The sequence below is a fragment of the Elephas maximus genome, chromosome 12 (genome assembly GCF_024166365.1).
Source record: "Elephas maximus indicus isolate mEleMax1 chromosome 12, mEleMax1 primary haplotype, whole genome shotgun sequence".
Lineage (NCBI taxonomy): Eukaryota > Metazoa > Chordata > Mammalia > Proboscidea > Elephantidae > Elephas > Elephas maximus.
In genome coordinates this window covers 18,717,880-18,733,873 of record NC_064830.1, presented here as the reverse complement: position 1 = coordinate 18,733,873, position 15,994 = coordinate 18,717,880, and the positions used below count along the sequence as shown (strand labels likewise).

Here is a 15,994-nt window from a genome sequence, read left to right as displayed (position 1 = left end):
AGGGGAAAACATACATACATAGGGTATGGGTTATGAACCCTTAATAGCTGCTTATTAGGAGTCATGGAGGCTGGACTATTAGAATATTTTTACCTTCACATATGCATAATACTTTACTTTGTTATTCCTACATTTTACCTTTTTTTTTTTTTTCTCTTGAATATAGACTATCCTCTGGTTTAACAATTATGTCAGAGTTATAATTATTTATCCACATGGCTGTTTCCACTGTGGCCCCCTCAAGGGCAGGAATACTATGTTTTACTCATCTCCGCACCTTTCACTCCCAGCAGAGTGGCCAGCACACAGTAGATGCTCCTTTTGAATTGAAGAGGAAATTTAGAAGCCCAGCTGCAGAAATGCAAGAGTGAGAAACTGCGCTTTTCCCCTCTTGCCCTGAATTCTTGTGGTTCTCATGTTTTATTAACATTTTTTCTTTATGTAAGTATTTTCTTAATCACTTCAAATTCTTGTAAAATTGGGAGGAAAGGGAGAGAGGTAAAAGGCTGGGGGGGGGGCGGAGACAGCAAGAGAGGTAGTTTGGGATGTTGTTGTTAGCTGCTGTCCAGTCGATTCCAGCCCATGGCGACCCCGTGTGTGCAGGAGCAGAACTGCTCCACAGGGTTTCCAAGGCTGCGATCTTTTGGAAGCAGATCTGTCTCCCGAGGTGCCTCTGGGTGGGTTCAAACCACCCTTTCTCTAATAGCTGAGCGCGGAATCATTTGCACCACCCAGAGGAACACAGTTCTAGGATGTTGTGTCGTTATTAGGTGCCGTTGATTCTGACTCATAGTGAGCCCACAGGACAGAGCACAACTGCCCCATAGGGTTGTCTAGGCTGTAATCTTTACAGAAGCAGATCACCAAGTCTTTCTCCTGTGGAACTGCTGGGTGGGTTTGAGCCACCAACCTTTCGGGTAGTGGCCAAGAGCTTACCTGTTGCACCACCAGGGCTCCTAGATCTATGCTGGGCATAAAAAATACTACAGATGAAGACAGAAATGCTCCTGGGGAAAGGGAACGCCTATACAGCTCTAAGAATCTTTGCAACCTGGCAACTCTCCCTCTGGTGAGAGAGAGCCCTGTAGGGGAGCCAAGTGCTCAGAGACGTGTCTGTTCTCACAGACGTTATTCCCAGAGGGCCACTGGACCGTGTGCTTGGAATGATAATAAAAATTTGGGTTTTATCTTTTTAATATCACTAGAAAACATCCACCCGCTTATTTTCATAATTCCTCTGTATGTACCCTCTTTATTTAGGCATGTTTTGGTGCCGAGAGATAACTTCAAAAGGAAACCAACCCTGGCATTAGGGAAAGCAAAAAAAGGGAGTACGGTCACTGTGCTTCACTATTATCACTGTGACATTCCTAAGGACAAACACCTGGAAAATTTTTCTGAACCCTTTGGTGGTCCAACTATTTTCTGCTTTGAATTTTTTATTGATGCCATGTGCTTTCATTAATGGAAACAGGCTGAATCATTGAGTGTGCCTGAATTTTTGGTAGGTAGTATGGGTTTTCTTTCCTCGTCCCTTCCCATAAGCCTACTCCAAATGTTTAGTGGTACATATTAAGTACCACCAATTATACCACAGAGTCCCCACTGAGGTCTGTTGGTACATATGTGTAACAAATAAAAATGTTCAACATTTCTATTTTATCCTACCCAAAATTCAGACACCTCATACAATACCCTGTAAAAACAGTAATTTGTGGCACACGCCCGTTTCTTTGGTTTCAAATAGCCATAAAGGCCCCTGCCTTGCAGCAGCATGCACTGTCAGTGGGAAAGCAGTTTCCCAATAAACCCCAGAGGCTGAAAAAGTTCATGGTCACTGTATGTACCATCAGGCATGAAAGGGCTAAGTTGAACCCATTAACATTTTCCCAAGCTTTATAAACTTTTACCATCAACATTACCAAATATCAAATTTTGGTTTTTTTTAAACATTTTCTACTCTACCTGACCAATTTCTCAAGCCCTTAAAATATAACCTGATGCCATCTATTCCATTCTGACTCATGATGGCTTCATGTGCTTCAAGTAAACTGCTCCAGAGGGTTTTCAAGGGAAGTAGATTGCCAGGCCTTACTTCTGCAGCACCGCTTGATGGATGTGAACTGCCAACCTTCCGGTCAATAGCTGAATGTGAACTGTGTGTGCCACCCAGGGAGCTTTAAAATAAAATCACTTGGATTCATCAGGTTCCTGAGTGGCACAAATGGTTTGCTCTTGCAACTACTAACCAAAGGTTGGCAGTTCAAACCCACCCCACATTACCATGGAAGAAAGGCCCAGTGGTCTGCTTCCATAAAGATTAAAAAAATAAAAAATAAATAAAGATTACAGCCAATAAAAGTCTATGGAGCAGTTCTACTCCTGTAACACATGGGGTTAGGGTTACCAAGATTTGAAACTGACTCAACAACAACAGGTTTGTTTTTGCTTGTTTAAATTCATACTTCAAGTTCCTACTAAGACCCTTGATGGTTAAGGTTGTGTGTCAACTTGGCTGGGCCATGACTCTCAGTGGTCTGACAGTCGTAAGATGTGGTGATGATGAGATCTGATACAATGGGACCACCTCCGTGATGGGACCTGCTGCAAGTAGCCAGTCAGTTGGAAGGGAGTTGCCTGAGGTGTGCGAGCTGCATTAAGTATAAGTGGACATTCTGGCAAGGCTTGGGGTGTTTTTGCTCGCACTGGATTCTGTTTGTCTGACCTCCGGTTCTTGGGACTTGAGCTAGCAGCTTACCTGCAGTCTTGCCTGGTGATCTTGGGATTCATCAATCGTAACAACCTGTGAGCAAGAGCCCTGCTGTCTGACCTTCAGGTCTTGGGTTTGCTAGCCCCTATGGCCACGTGAATCAGGAGAAGTCTCTATTGTTACCCATGGATTTGGTACATTTCAGCCTCTACAACTGCGTGAGCCATTTCCTTGATATAAATCTCTCTCTCTTCTCTAGAGAACCCAGCCTAAGATGGATCCCTTCCCAAGCATGGGTGGCCTCTCCCTCTCTGGACTCCCATGGCACTTTGCTCAGTCCTTTCTTACAGCTTTTAAACCACCGCACACTACACAGGCATCTGCTGACCAATCTGCCTGTCTACAGCTATCCATCCTCTCACCACAGTGTAAGCTTCCCCAGGGTGCCTGGGCCCATGTCTCATTCAACTCTGTATTCCAAGTCTGTCAAGCAACCACTGGTCATAGTGGTTCTCAGCACATATTTGCTCAAAGAATAAATACAATCAACACCAACTCTCCTTACTGCTTTTTTTTGTTTTGTTTTATGGTTTAAAGACTGCCCTATTCAATCCTCATCAGCAAAAACTAATAAAACAAATTTTCAAGATCATTCAGGAACTACATAGGGATACAAATTTTTTCCTTAAATGAAAGAACAAACATGACGTGTTCAAGAACACTTAAAGCAAAAAATGAGAAAAAAGCAAAATAATGCATACCTACATAATTTTTGGAGTCCCTGAATGATGCAAACGGTTAATGTGTTCAGCTACTAACGGAAAGTTTGAAGGTTCAAATCCACCCAGAGGTGCCCCAGAAGAAAGGCCTGGTGATCCAGTTCAGGAAAAAAAAAAAAATCCAGCTACTGAAAACCCTACAGAGTACAGTTCTACTCTGACACACATGGGGTCACCAGGAGTCAGAATCGACGAGACAGTAACCGGAAGAAGAGGAAGCAGTTTTAAGGATTGCCACCCAAGCAAGATTCCTAGAACCCAGTTTACACAAAGCGGCCTCTTCACAACTACAGAGAACAAGTGAGTATCTCCCTAAAGGCGCTGGCTGAGCAGGTGTGCCTCTGCTCATCAGGGCACAGCATCCACCAAGCAGAAATGTGCTTTTGGGGGTGAGAAGTGGAGACTGGATGTTAAGTGAGGGAATGCAGACACACACATGGCCACGAGCTTTTTTTGTCTAATGGCTGCCACTCAGGCTCATGTTTTATCCCAAAAAAATATGAATAAAAAGAGTCCAAGCTGTTCAAATAATTTGAAGAGCATGTGGTATATGTATTCGCTCATCCTTTTAAAAGGTTACTGAGCTTATGCCCATAAAAGGCCAACTACTTCGCTCTTCCACAAGTGGTCTGTTGCTACCCAACTGATCAGTTTGGGCAAAATAAAAGGAAAAAAAAAAGGAAATCCCAGAATAGCATCTTAGAAATAAAATATCAGCAAGGAAGCAACCCACTTCCTAAATGGCCTCACATACGGTTACATGGATAGGAACTGAAAAAGTACTTTGCATGTTAATCACAAGGTTGGGATTTTGAGTCTCTGTAAAATAATTTCATCTTGAATATTCTACAAACAAGGGCTCTTTCTCCACCCTCTGAGACAGTTTTCCAAGTGTGGAGCTCTTCATTTAACCTAGATGAATCACTCTACACATCTTCCTTTGCTGTTTGACCTTAACCGCTTTAGACATGCAAGGTCATCAGAGGCTGATTAAGAATTCCAAAGCAGACCTTGGTTCCACTCAATGGCGCACTGACTTCTGCAAATATGTGCCAGGTAAATGCACCAGGCTCTGCAGATTAAAGCAAAGCAAAGCAAAAAACACAGTCCATTCCCTTACAGAGTCCTGTGGGAGACAAAGGCACAGGTACAGGGGGAACACAGAAGGAACAGAAGTCATTTCATCACTGGAAAACAAAAATGATGTCCAATTATATATGAGCTAGATCTTAGGGTTGGACAAAAGTTGGGGAGGAGGGCACAGAGGGAAAAGGAGGACAGAAAAAGAACAGTGTGTGCAGAGGCCCATCAGTGTGGGGACAGATGTGTTCACGGAAAGGTAGTAGACCACTGTGGCAATCAGACCTCCGAAACACTTCTCAGATCAGTCTGCTACCCTCCACCTCCACTGTCACCAGATGCCAAGACATAATCATCTCTGGTCTGCACTAGGACGGGAGCTGTCCACTAAGTGATCGTCCCACACCACTCTTGTCCCATTTGACTCCTTACCCACGGAGCACTTTGTTAAAACAGAAAGGGATTAGAGAAGCTTTTCCCACTACTCTATCTCATCACACTGTTTTGGTTTTTTTCCATAGCCATGTTTACTACCTAAAATTATTTTATATGTTTATTCATGTGCTCATCACTTTTCTCCCCCAACAGAACTGAAAGACCAGGGGGCTAAGAACTTTGTTTCTCTCCCCACCATATCATCAGAGCCTCAATAGTGCCTGGCACATAGTAGATCAACAAAGACGTATTGAATGAATTTCCTGCTTGAAACTTTTTGAGAGTTTCCCAACACACTTAGAATAAAACCTAAAACCTTTGAAATTCTACCATCTGGTCCAGTATCTGACACATAGCACATACTCAATAAAAGTTTGTTGGATGAATGAGTGAAGGAGCCAGGGGTCTGTTTATATTGGTAGATGGGTATAGGGTCGCTATGAGTCGGAATCAACTCGACGGCACTCGGTTTGGTTGGTTTTGGATCAGGGCTAAACAGGGTGAGGATTAGGAAAGAAAACAAGGCTAAGAGGTGAGGGCCAGACTCTAAAGGACTAATGTATATGGAAGGAGACCTGGTGGAACAAGAGGTAAGCACTCGGCTGCAAAAGGTCCATGGTCCGAGCCCATCAGCTGCCCTGTGGGAGACAAGACCTGGTGATCTGCTCCCATAAAAATTACAGCCTAGAAAACACTATAGGACAGTTCTACTCTGTCACATGGGATCAGTATGAGTCAAAACTGATTTGATGGCATCCAACAACAATGTATACGGCAAAGTTGAGTCCTTGAGGTAGTCCTTCAACAGGTAAGTTTCTCATTCTCTTCTACATACAGCCTCCTTTGCTTATCACTATCATTTGCCTCATAGAATAAATAATACACGAAAGCATTTTCTTAATTTAATGCATTGCATCAATACTATCTTCCTTCTCTTTTAACAAAAAACATCTGAGAATCATATGTTAGATCACACTAGTATGTTCCTCTTAAAAAAATAAAAGTAAAAACATATTTGATAATTATTATGGATTGAACTGTGTCCCCCCAAACTATGTGTTGGAAACCCTGGTGGCATAGTGGTTAAGAGCTACAGCTGCTAACCAAAAGGTCAGCAGTTCAAATCCACCAGGTGCTCCTTCGAAACCTACGGGGGCAGTTCTACTCTATCCTATAGGGTCGCTATGAGACAAGATCAACTCAACAGCAATGAGTTTGGGTTTTAAATCAGGTGTTGGAAGCCTAACCTCTATACCTGTGGGTGTAATTGCATTTGGGAACAGGGTTTTCTTTGTTATGTTAATGAGGTCATATCACTGTAGGGTGAGTCTTAAAGGTAATGACTTTTAAGACATAAAAAGGGCAAACTAGACACAGAGAGACACAAGCACAAATGAGGGAAACATAGATGCCATGTGGAGACCACCAAGGATCTACAGACACCAGGGCTACAGAAGCTGAGAGAAGTATCTCCCTTCAGAGCTGACAGAGAACCTTCTCCTAGAAACAGGATTTGGATTTGTTGCCTTCTGAAGTTTGAGAAAATAAATTTCTATTCTTGAAAACCACCCACTTGTAGTATTTCTGCTACAGCAGCACCAAGAAACGAAAACAATTAATTACTACAGATTTTTACAGTGTATGTTTGTGTTTAGGAGCCCTGGTGGCGTAGAGGTTAAAGCACTTGGCCACTAACTGAAAGGTAGGTGGATCGCACCCACCAGCCACTCTGCGGGAGAAAGACCTGGCGGTCTGCTTCCGTAAAGATTTACAGCCTTGGAAACCCTATGGGGCAGTTCTACTCTGTCCTATAGAGTTGCTATGAGTCAGAATTGATTCGACTGCAGTTTTTTTAAATAAATTTTTTGTCGTTCATTAGGACAAAGTTTACAGAGCAAATTAGTTTTCTGTTCAATACTTCGTACACAAAGTGGTCCATGACATTGATTCCATTCCCCACAATGTGCCTACCCTCTCCTCATTACTGTTCTAGGTTCCCTGTTTCTTTTCATCTGAATTGCTACCCTTCCTCCTTCTCATCTCTGCTTTTGGGCAAATGCTGCCCTTTTGATCTTATATAATAGATAAGTCCAAAAGAACACGTTCCTCTTGGGTGTTGTTTATTTTATGGGCTTGTCTACGGTTTGGCTTCAGTAACGACTTCAGTTCTATTTCAGAAGAGTGTCTTATGGCCACAGTCTCGGGGGTTCCTCCAGTCTCTATTAGACCAATAAGTCTAGTCTTTTTTGTGAATTTGATTTTTGTTCCACAATTTTTCTCCCACTTTGTCCAGGACCTTCTGTTGTGATCCCAATAACAGCAGTCAGTAGTGGTGGCTGGGCACTATCTAGTTCTTCTGATCTCAGACCGTGCTTCACGTGGTCCAACAGTCCTTTGGACTAATTGCTCCCTTGGGTCTTTGGTTTTCCTAAATGTCTTTTGCTCTGCATGGTAAGAAACTAATAGTTGTGTCTATGATGGCCACTCGCAAGCTTTTAAGACCCCAGACATTACTCACCAAAGTAAGATGCAGAATTCTGTCTTTATGTACTATGTTGTACCAACCGATGTAGATGTTCCCCAGGTCTATGGTCCTTCCCCCATGTGTCTGTCAGTTTGTCGTATTGTAGGGACTTGTGTGTTGCTGTGATGCTGGAAGCTATGCCACCGGTATTCAGATACCAGCAGGGTCACCCATGGAGGACAGGTTTCAGCTGACCTTCCAGACTAAGACAGACTAGGAAGAAGGACCCGGCGGTCAACTTCTGAAAAGCATTAGCCAGTGAAAACCTTATGAACAGCAGTGGAACATTGTCTGATATAGTGCTGGAAGGTGAGCCCCCCAGGTTGGAAGGCACTCAAAAGATGACTGGGGAAGAGCTGCCTCCTGAAAGTAGAGTCGACCTTAATGATGTGGATGGAGTAAAGCTTTCAGGACTTTCATTTGCTGATGTGGCATGACTCAAAATGAGAAGGAACAGCTGCAAACATCCATTAATAATCGGAACCTGGAATGTATGAAGTATGGATCTAGGAAAATTGGAAATCATCAAAAATGAAATGGAACGCATAAACATCAATATCCTAGGCATTAGTGAGCTGAAATGGACTGGTATTGGCCATTTTGCATTGGACAATCATAACAACAACATGGTCCTTCACCTTCAAGCCTAGGAACTTTGTCCCAGAAGGTGTTTGGTTATGTCTAAGAAGTTGCCCTGACTGTGGCAACTGTCTCTATTGATAAATAAGCATCACCTACAGTTATGTACGTAGAAATATCCACCACCGAATCTGTATCTGCAAATTGGTATATATGTTCCTTTATACCCTCCCACACCTCCTGTCATATCTATCTTTCTATGTATCCACTCTTAAATTAGTGTTTGTTAATACTATTGTTGCAGGATTCTCTGTGCTACAGAAATTACCGTTGTTATCCTTTGTTCTTGCATTGTGTAGTGTTCCATTGTGTATATGCATCTTACATGGCTGCTTGCTAGCGTTTAAGACCCCAGACGCCACTCTTCAAAGTGGGATGCAGAATGTTTTCTTAATAGATTTTATTATGCCAATTGACTTAGATGTCCCCTGAAACCACAGTCCCCAGACCCCTGACCCTGCTACACTGGCCTTCAAAGCATTCAGTTTATTCAGGAAATTTCTTTGCTTTTGGTTTAGTCTAATTGTGCTGACCTCCCCTGTATTGTGTGCTGTCTTTCCCTTCAACTAAAGTAGCTCTTATCTACTATCTAATTAGTGAATGTCCCTCTCCACCCTCCCTCCCTCCCCTGTCTCGTAACCACAAAAGAATGTTTTCTTCTCAGTTTAAACTATTTCTCAAATTTTTATAATAGTGGTCTTATACAATATTTGTCCTTTTGCAACTGACTAATTTCACTCAGCATAATGCCTTCCAGGTTCCTCCATGTTATGAAATCTTTGATTTGCATCTTTTTAATGGCTGGAGCCCTGGTGGCACAGTAGTTAAGAGCTTGGCTCCTAACCAAAAGGTCAGCAGTTCAAATCCACCAGTTCCTCCTTGGAAACCCTACGGGGCAGCTCTACTCTATTCTATAGGGTCATTATAAGTTGGAATTGATTTGATGGAAATGACTTGATGGGTTTGGTTTTTTTTTGTTTGTTTAATGACTAATGATCATGAGCATCTTCTCCTGTGTTTGTTAGCCACTTGAATGTCTTCTTTGGTGAAGCGTCTGTTCATATCCTTTGCCTGTTTTTTAATTGAGTTGTTTGTCTTTTTGTTGTTGAGGTGTTGACATTTTCTACAGATTTCAGAGATAAGACCCCTGTCAGATATGTCATAGCCAAAAATTTTTTCCCAGTCTGTAGGTTCTCTTTCTACTCTTTCGGTGCTGTCTTCTGATGAGCATAATTTTTAGGAGCTCCCAGTTATCTACTCTATCTTCTCATCTTTGTGCATTGTTAGTTATGGTTTGTATTCTATTTATGCCACATATTAGGGCTCCTAGTGTTATCGCTAATTTTTCTTCCATGATCTTTATCATTTTAAGTTTTATATTTAGGTCTCTGATCCACTTTGAATTACTTTTTGTGTATGGTATGAGGTATGGGTTCTGTTTCTTTTTTTTTTTTTACAGATGGACATCCAGTTTTGCCAGCACCATTTGTTAAAAGCACTGTCATTTCCCCGTTTAATGGACATTGGTCCTTTGTTAAAGATCAGCTGACCACAGGCGGATGGATTTATGTCTGAGTTCTCAATTTTGTTCTGTTGTACTAGTACCAAGCTGTTTTGACTATCATAGCTGTATAGGAAGTTCTGAGATCAAGTAGTGTGAGGCCTCCTACTTTGTTCTTTTTCTTCAATAATGCTTTGCTTATCCGGGGTCTCTTTTCTGGGTTTGGTTTTTTATGTTTATTTTTTAATTGGGATATAATTCTCATGCCATACAATTCACCCTTTTAAAGTGTACAAATCAGTGCTTTTTAGTATATTCACAAAATTGTGAAACCAATATCATTCACTAATTCCAGAATATTTTCATTACCCTAAAAAGAAACACTCGTACACATTAGCAGTCACTCTCCATTCCCTCCTCTCTGCAACCCCTGGCAACCACTGATCTGCTTTCTGTCCCTACGGATTTGCCTATTCTGAGACTTCCACATAAATGAAATCACACGGTACGTGGTCCTCTGTGCCTGGCTTCTTTCACTTAGCACAATGCTTTCAGGGTTCACACATGCTATAACATGTATCAGAACTTCACTCCTTTTATTACAGATTCTGAAGTGTGTTTATTTTCCTTAGTAAAATACTATAGCTCTACTAGAAGTTGTTATAAAGAGAAAAACATTTAAAAGAAGATCATAAGAAAGAAAGAAAACTTACTTGCATTGGGCATGAAAATATTTGATCAGATTCTGAAGTAAATCCACTCCCTTTTTTATCTTAATTTCATTGACCTTCAGCAGATACTGTTAAGAGATAAAAATTAAAAAAGGAAATGTCACAGGAATAAGCAGAATATGAGCTTCTGAGGACAGAGATTATATCTTTTACTTCTTTTAAAATGGGTAGAGCTCATGGCAGATGCTTAATAACTATGTCTAAATGCCATAGCTAAATGTTTCTTTTTATTTAGTGCTGTATGAATTACCTGATGTCAGGTTCTTAAATTTCACGAGCCAAGAACTCCCAATAATAAGACATTTTATCTTAACCTACTAGGCAAAATTTTTATTCTAGCTGCACAGAAGGAGGAATGAGAGTGGTTGGAATGAGTGGGATTTCTAACCATCTGGAATATTCTTGTTCAGACACTTCTGTCTCAGTTTCTTTTCCTGAGATAGGTTACTGTCTAGAATATGAACTGCTCATCTTTTGTGGTTGAGACCTGATATCATGTCTCTAATTCCAAGACATGTAAATTCCTAATCCCCCTACATGTTTAAAAAAAAAAAAAAAGTGAAGATGATAAAACTGAATTTTAAATTGATATGAACTAAAACCATTTTTACTTGGAAAATGCATTAACTGCAACATCAGGAAGCCTTGGGGATCTACAAAGCCAGCATCTGAAGATATATTTGTTCTTTCCTAAGGATTTACAGGAACAGGCACGCCATAAATTCCCTATCCACTCGACTGTCAGAGCTAAAGGATGTGGTATAAAGAACCTGGCGAACACTTCGGAGACTTACTGACCACCCCGGAAAAGCCACTGAACCACGGTAAGCCTCTACAGCCTTCTCGTCTGTAAAACAAGAAAGCTCCCAGGTTAGCTGAACAGTCTGACAAAGAGATGGGAAACGCTCTGGAACTGCAGTCTACGAAGTTTGTCTTCGCCTGTACCCTCCTTTCTGACATTTATTCACTGCTGGTTAATCGGACGTTTGGTAAGGTATCAAAATTTAAAATGTATGTACTCTTTGAGAGCCCTTACAGAGCAGTGGTTAAGCACCTGGCTGCTAACTGAAAGGTCAGCAATTCAAACTCATCAGCTGCTCCACTCGGCAGTCTGCTTCCCCGAAGGCTAGAGCCTAGGGACCCTGCAGGGCAGTTCTACTCCATTCTATAGAGTCACTGTGAATCGGAATCAACTCAGTGGCTACAGGTTTGGTTTTGGGTTTTGTACCCTTTGACCCAGAAATTCTATTTACAGGTAGTTAGATAATCATAAAAGCTTACGAAGATGAACAGCAAAGAAAGTTCATCGTAGTCCTGTTTGTAAAAGTGAAAAATGGCAACAGCCCAAATGCAATGAATAGAAATTAAAGTTTGAAGCATCTCATACCAATAAAAAAATTTTTTTTGAAAAATACTATGTAGCCATTCAGACAGTAAAGCAGGGACTTTCTGACTTGGGAAGATGCCCATGTCATACTAAGACCAAAAACCAAACCCATTGCTGGAGTCAATTCCAACTCATAGAGACCCTATAGGAGAGTACAGAACTGCCCCATAGGGTTTCCAAGGAGTGGCTGGTGGATCTGAATAGCCGACTGAACTTCCAACCTTTTGGTTAGCAGCTGAGTGCTTAACCACTATGGCACCAGGGCTCCATGTCGTACTAGTGAGTGACAACAAGAATGATCCTTTTTATGCAAATTATTTTTATGTATGCATGTACTTGGACATATAAAAGATGGTCGGCTACAAGTCAAAGTGGTTACCTTTTGGTAAGTAAAAGTTGGGGTGATTTTAAATTTCTTTTTTATATTGTTTGACACTGACCAATTTTCTTAAACAAAAAGTACAATAATCATTTTTATAATCATTAAAAAAGCAAGATAGGATCCCTCACATCTTTTTCACTCACAGAACTTCTGTATTACCTCTTTAACACACTCCATTTCTTTTTACATTTATCTTGAAGGTTCCACAGCTTTAAAATAAAAACCTGGAAACCATTCTGCTAGATCAGATCCTGCCCGCCTAAAATTTTAAACACGTGAACAACATCAAGCATGTACAAAGCTTAAGAAACTTCAGTTTGAGGAAAAGGTTAAATAATTTTAAAATGATTTTATCTGAACCAATCTAATTCTCTTTTGGATGCTGTATTTGCACGTAATTGCTTTTCAAATGCGTTTTCCTTGGAAAGCCCTTTATAGCTCGTGTCTCTCTGGCCAACTTCTGTGCCCTTCAAGATGATCCAACATCAATGTGTCCACCTCTGGAAACTCATCCAACTCCAAGTACCTGTTAGCTAAAACCACCCCTGCTTCTCCTGCTGCACTGTGATTACCGTACTGGTGACTCCCCACCAATGTGTCAGCTATATGGAGGCAGGGACCCTGCTAATGTGGGCACAGACTGGAGCCCAACCACCACCTGTGGACTGGTTCAACAATGACTCAAGTATATTATTTATAGGCATCATCTACAGTGTATTTCCAAAAAATAAACTATTTTACTGGTCCACACAATCCATTCACCTAGACCCAGAACAGGAAAAGTAACCAGTGCAGGGTGCCTGGTTACCACAGAAAGCAATGACAGAGCTGGGTGTGCCAGACTCGGTATTCCTTGCTGTACGGCATTGCAAATTCTGTGAAGCGTTTTAAACAAGCAGTGTTGCAGAGTTTAGGTAAACAGGTTTCTTATTTAGTAGCCAAAAAGAAAGTACAACCTAAATATATATATATATATATATATATACACACACCTTTTTCAAATCCATTATTTGCAAAACACTTTACAAATAAAAACAATACCTTGTGTTTGAATAAGGCAATGCAGTTTACTAATCCCTGTCTCAGATTATCTCGGTTGATTTCTCCAACACTAAGTGAAATAGGCCAGGCAGGTATTATTCCATACAATGTCTGTTCATAAAACAACATGTGCATAAAAACATACACTTTCCTAACTACCTATAACCATGCTTTTGAGCTTTGTTAACTTACTAAGTGTTCACTTAATGCAAAGCACAGGCCGAACTGAGGAACAAAAAAGACACGAGGCATATAAAAACAAAAAATAAAATAGGAGATGTAAACCCAACTATTATCAACAATAACATTAAATGCAAATAGGTTAAACAATCTAATCAAAAGGCAGATAGTTATACTGGATTTTAAAAAAACAATGATCCAACTCTATGCTGTCTACAGAAGACACACTTGGGATTAAAAGATAAAAATAAAGTAAAAGGATGAAAACAGATTTATCATGCAAACAACCACTACAAGAAAGCTGGGATGGCTATATTAATATCAGACAAAATAGACTTTAAACCTTTCTACTGCCATCCCAGAGGCCTGGTGGCACAGTGGTTGAAAGCTCGGTTGCTAACCAAAAGGTCAGCAGTTCAAATCCACCAGCTGCTCCTTGGAAACCCTATGGGGCAGTTGTATTCTGTCCTTTAGGGTCACTAACAGTCGGAATCGCCTTGACCAAAGCAGGTTTATTGCCATTCTGGGTCCCTGGGACTGATTCTCCTCTGACCACATAAGAGTTTTTATATTTAAAAACTCATTTAAATATATTCCTAAAATACAGGTTTCTAAAGGGTAAGCTCCTGCTGCAGTTAACAAAGATGTCAACATCAAAGAGAAATGCCTTTTGGATTAGCTTTGCTGTTGATCGCTTAGAGGGAATCAAGAGCTGGTTGAAGCCAGTTTCAATAGCTGTCACAAATATCACCCATGCATTTTGTAAATTTCAAAAGGTAAGTCTGCATTGCTCTAAGAGGGAACATACCTTCCATCAAGAAAAGGTGCTTCCCGGCACTGCCAAGAGGAGTGAAGCCTCAGGCAGAGATGCGAGCTGTTTTTTTCCACAGGCCAATTTTACAAATGGACCCACAAGTAAGGCCTGTAAAGGCTGGGGGCGGAGGCCTTTGAGATTTGGATGGATGGTCTCTGATACTCTCCTAGCCCTGTGCCTAGAGCAGAAATAGGCTCTGAGTGTCTGTCCTGCCATTTTCCCTGCCCCAAGCAAGGGCTCAGGTGCACAGAGGTAGCGAAACAGAGAGGAGCACCCAGGGGCACTGGGGACTCTTGACCTTGATGGCGTCCCCACAACTAAGCAGGTGAAACCTGGCTGGAAACATTTCTAAACAGGCAGCGCCTCCCATAATATGATCCTACATACTTAAACAGAGAGAATTACATGGACTGCCATCTCTCAGGCTGCATTTTTTCCAGCTGGCTTCTTACTCCCCATCCCTAGTTCACTGACTCTATCAGTACAATAGAACTCAGACACCTCATAAAAAAACACCTAAGGCCCTAGTACCACCACTGACTGCTCTGACAGGGATCACAATAAAGGGTTCCAGACAGAGCTGGAGAAAAATGTAGAATGGAAAAAAAAAAGACCATACTTACAGGTCTGACAGAGACTGGAGAAACCCCAAGAGTATAGCCCCTGGACACATTTTAACTCAGTACTGAAGTCACTCCTGAGGTTCACCCTTCAGCCAAAGATTAGACAGGCCCATAAAACAAACAATAATACACATAGCTCAACCATGTATACGAGACTAAATGGGCACACCAGCCCGGGCAAGGACGAGAAGGCGACAGGAAAGCTGGACGAATGGAAATGGGGAACCTGAGGTCAAGAACAGGAGAGTGTTGATGCATAGCAGGGTTGGCAACCAATGTCACAAAACAATATGTGTATTAACTGTTTAATGAGAAACTAACCTGCTCTGTTAGCTTTCACCTAATGCACAATAAAAAAAAATTACTATTATATTATTCCTACCAAAAAAAACCACCTAAGGAGTGAGTATTTTTAGCTAAAGTCCAATGAGAGGACCCGAGTTTCAGTGTGTATATGCCGTCAGAAAGTACCCTCTTTATGTTTACTTTGTTTCTCTATCTTTAATAAAAAGTTGGTGTTAGATTAACCTAATTCCAGTCTCCAGAAGACTAGGGTTTCCCTAGTAAAATAAAACGTCAACAAGGGAGACAAATGGAGTCTGATAATAAATTTGTTGTTTTCTTTGAAGCGACTACTAATAAGACAGAAGACAAATGTTTACTGATGCTTCTAGATCCTTTTATTCCCCCGCGAGAGTTCATGTGCAGGTGACAGCAGACTGTGACTTCCCAATATCTTACCTCGCACATCTGTAGCTGGAAGAACCGCCTCTCCTTCTCCATCTCTTCGGCAATCTCGGCCCCACTTATTTCAGTACGAATCATCCCGTGGAGCTTGGCGTGTTCCTTCTTCTCCTTTTCTATTTTGGTTCTAAGTGTGAAAAGAGCCAGGACACATCAAGATGCCTTGTGGCGGAGTATCCAGGCTGGATGGCTTAGAGGCCAGGCTATGCCCCATCCTGCTGAGACAAATGCTCACCACACATTTTTAGTCAGGACAGCCTCTGAGATTACTTGACAGGAAAATGCATTTAGTCATAAAAATATCAAAATTGGTCTTCTACTACTTATTCAGCAAATACTTGTTAAGCACCTGTACTTTGTCCCAAACTCTGGGCCAGCAGTATTTCCCTTGGGTCAGAGGAGGTAGCATGGCCTAAAGGTTTCT

The 15,994-nt window shown here is 41.4% G+C and overlaps 1 protein-coding gene across 3 annotated transcripts in view; it reads right to left on the bottom strand.

Moving 5' to 3' along the window:
• ASAP2 (ArfGAP with SH3 domain, ankyrin repeat and PH domain 2) overlaps positions 1-15,994 on the bottom strand; it is a 222,682-nt gene that overhangs the window by 73,513 nt on the left and 133,175 nt on the right. For all 3 annotated transcript variants that reach the window (XM_049904584.1, XM_049904585.1, XM_049904583.1), the window contains exons 6-7: positions 15,568-15,697; positions 10,382-10,467 (exon numbers count right to left, since the gene is read on the bottom strand). In XM_049904584.1, coding sequence (XP_049760541.1) covers positions 10,382-10,467; positions 15,568-15,697 — 216 coding nt within the window. The remainder of the gene's footprint in view (positions 1-10,381; positions 10,468-15,567; positions 15,698-15,994) is intronic.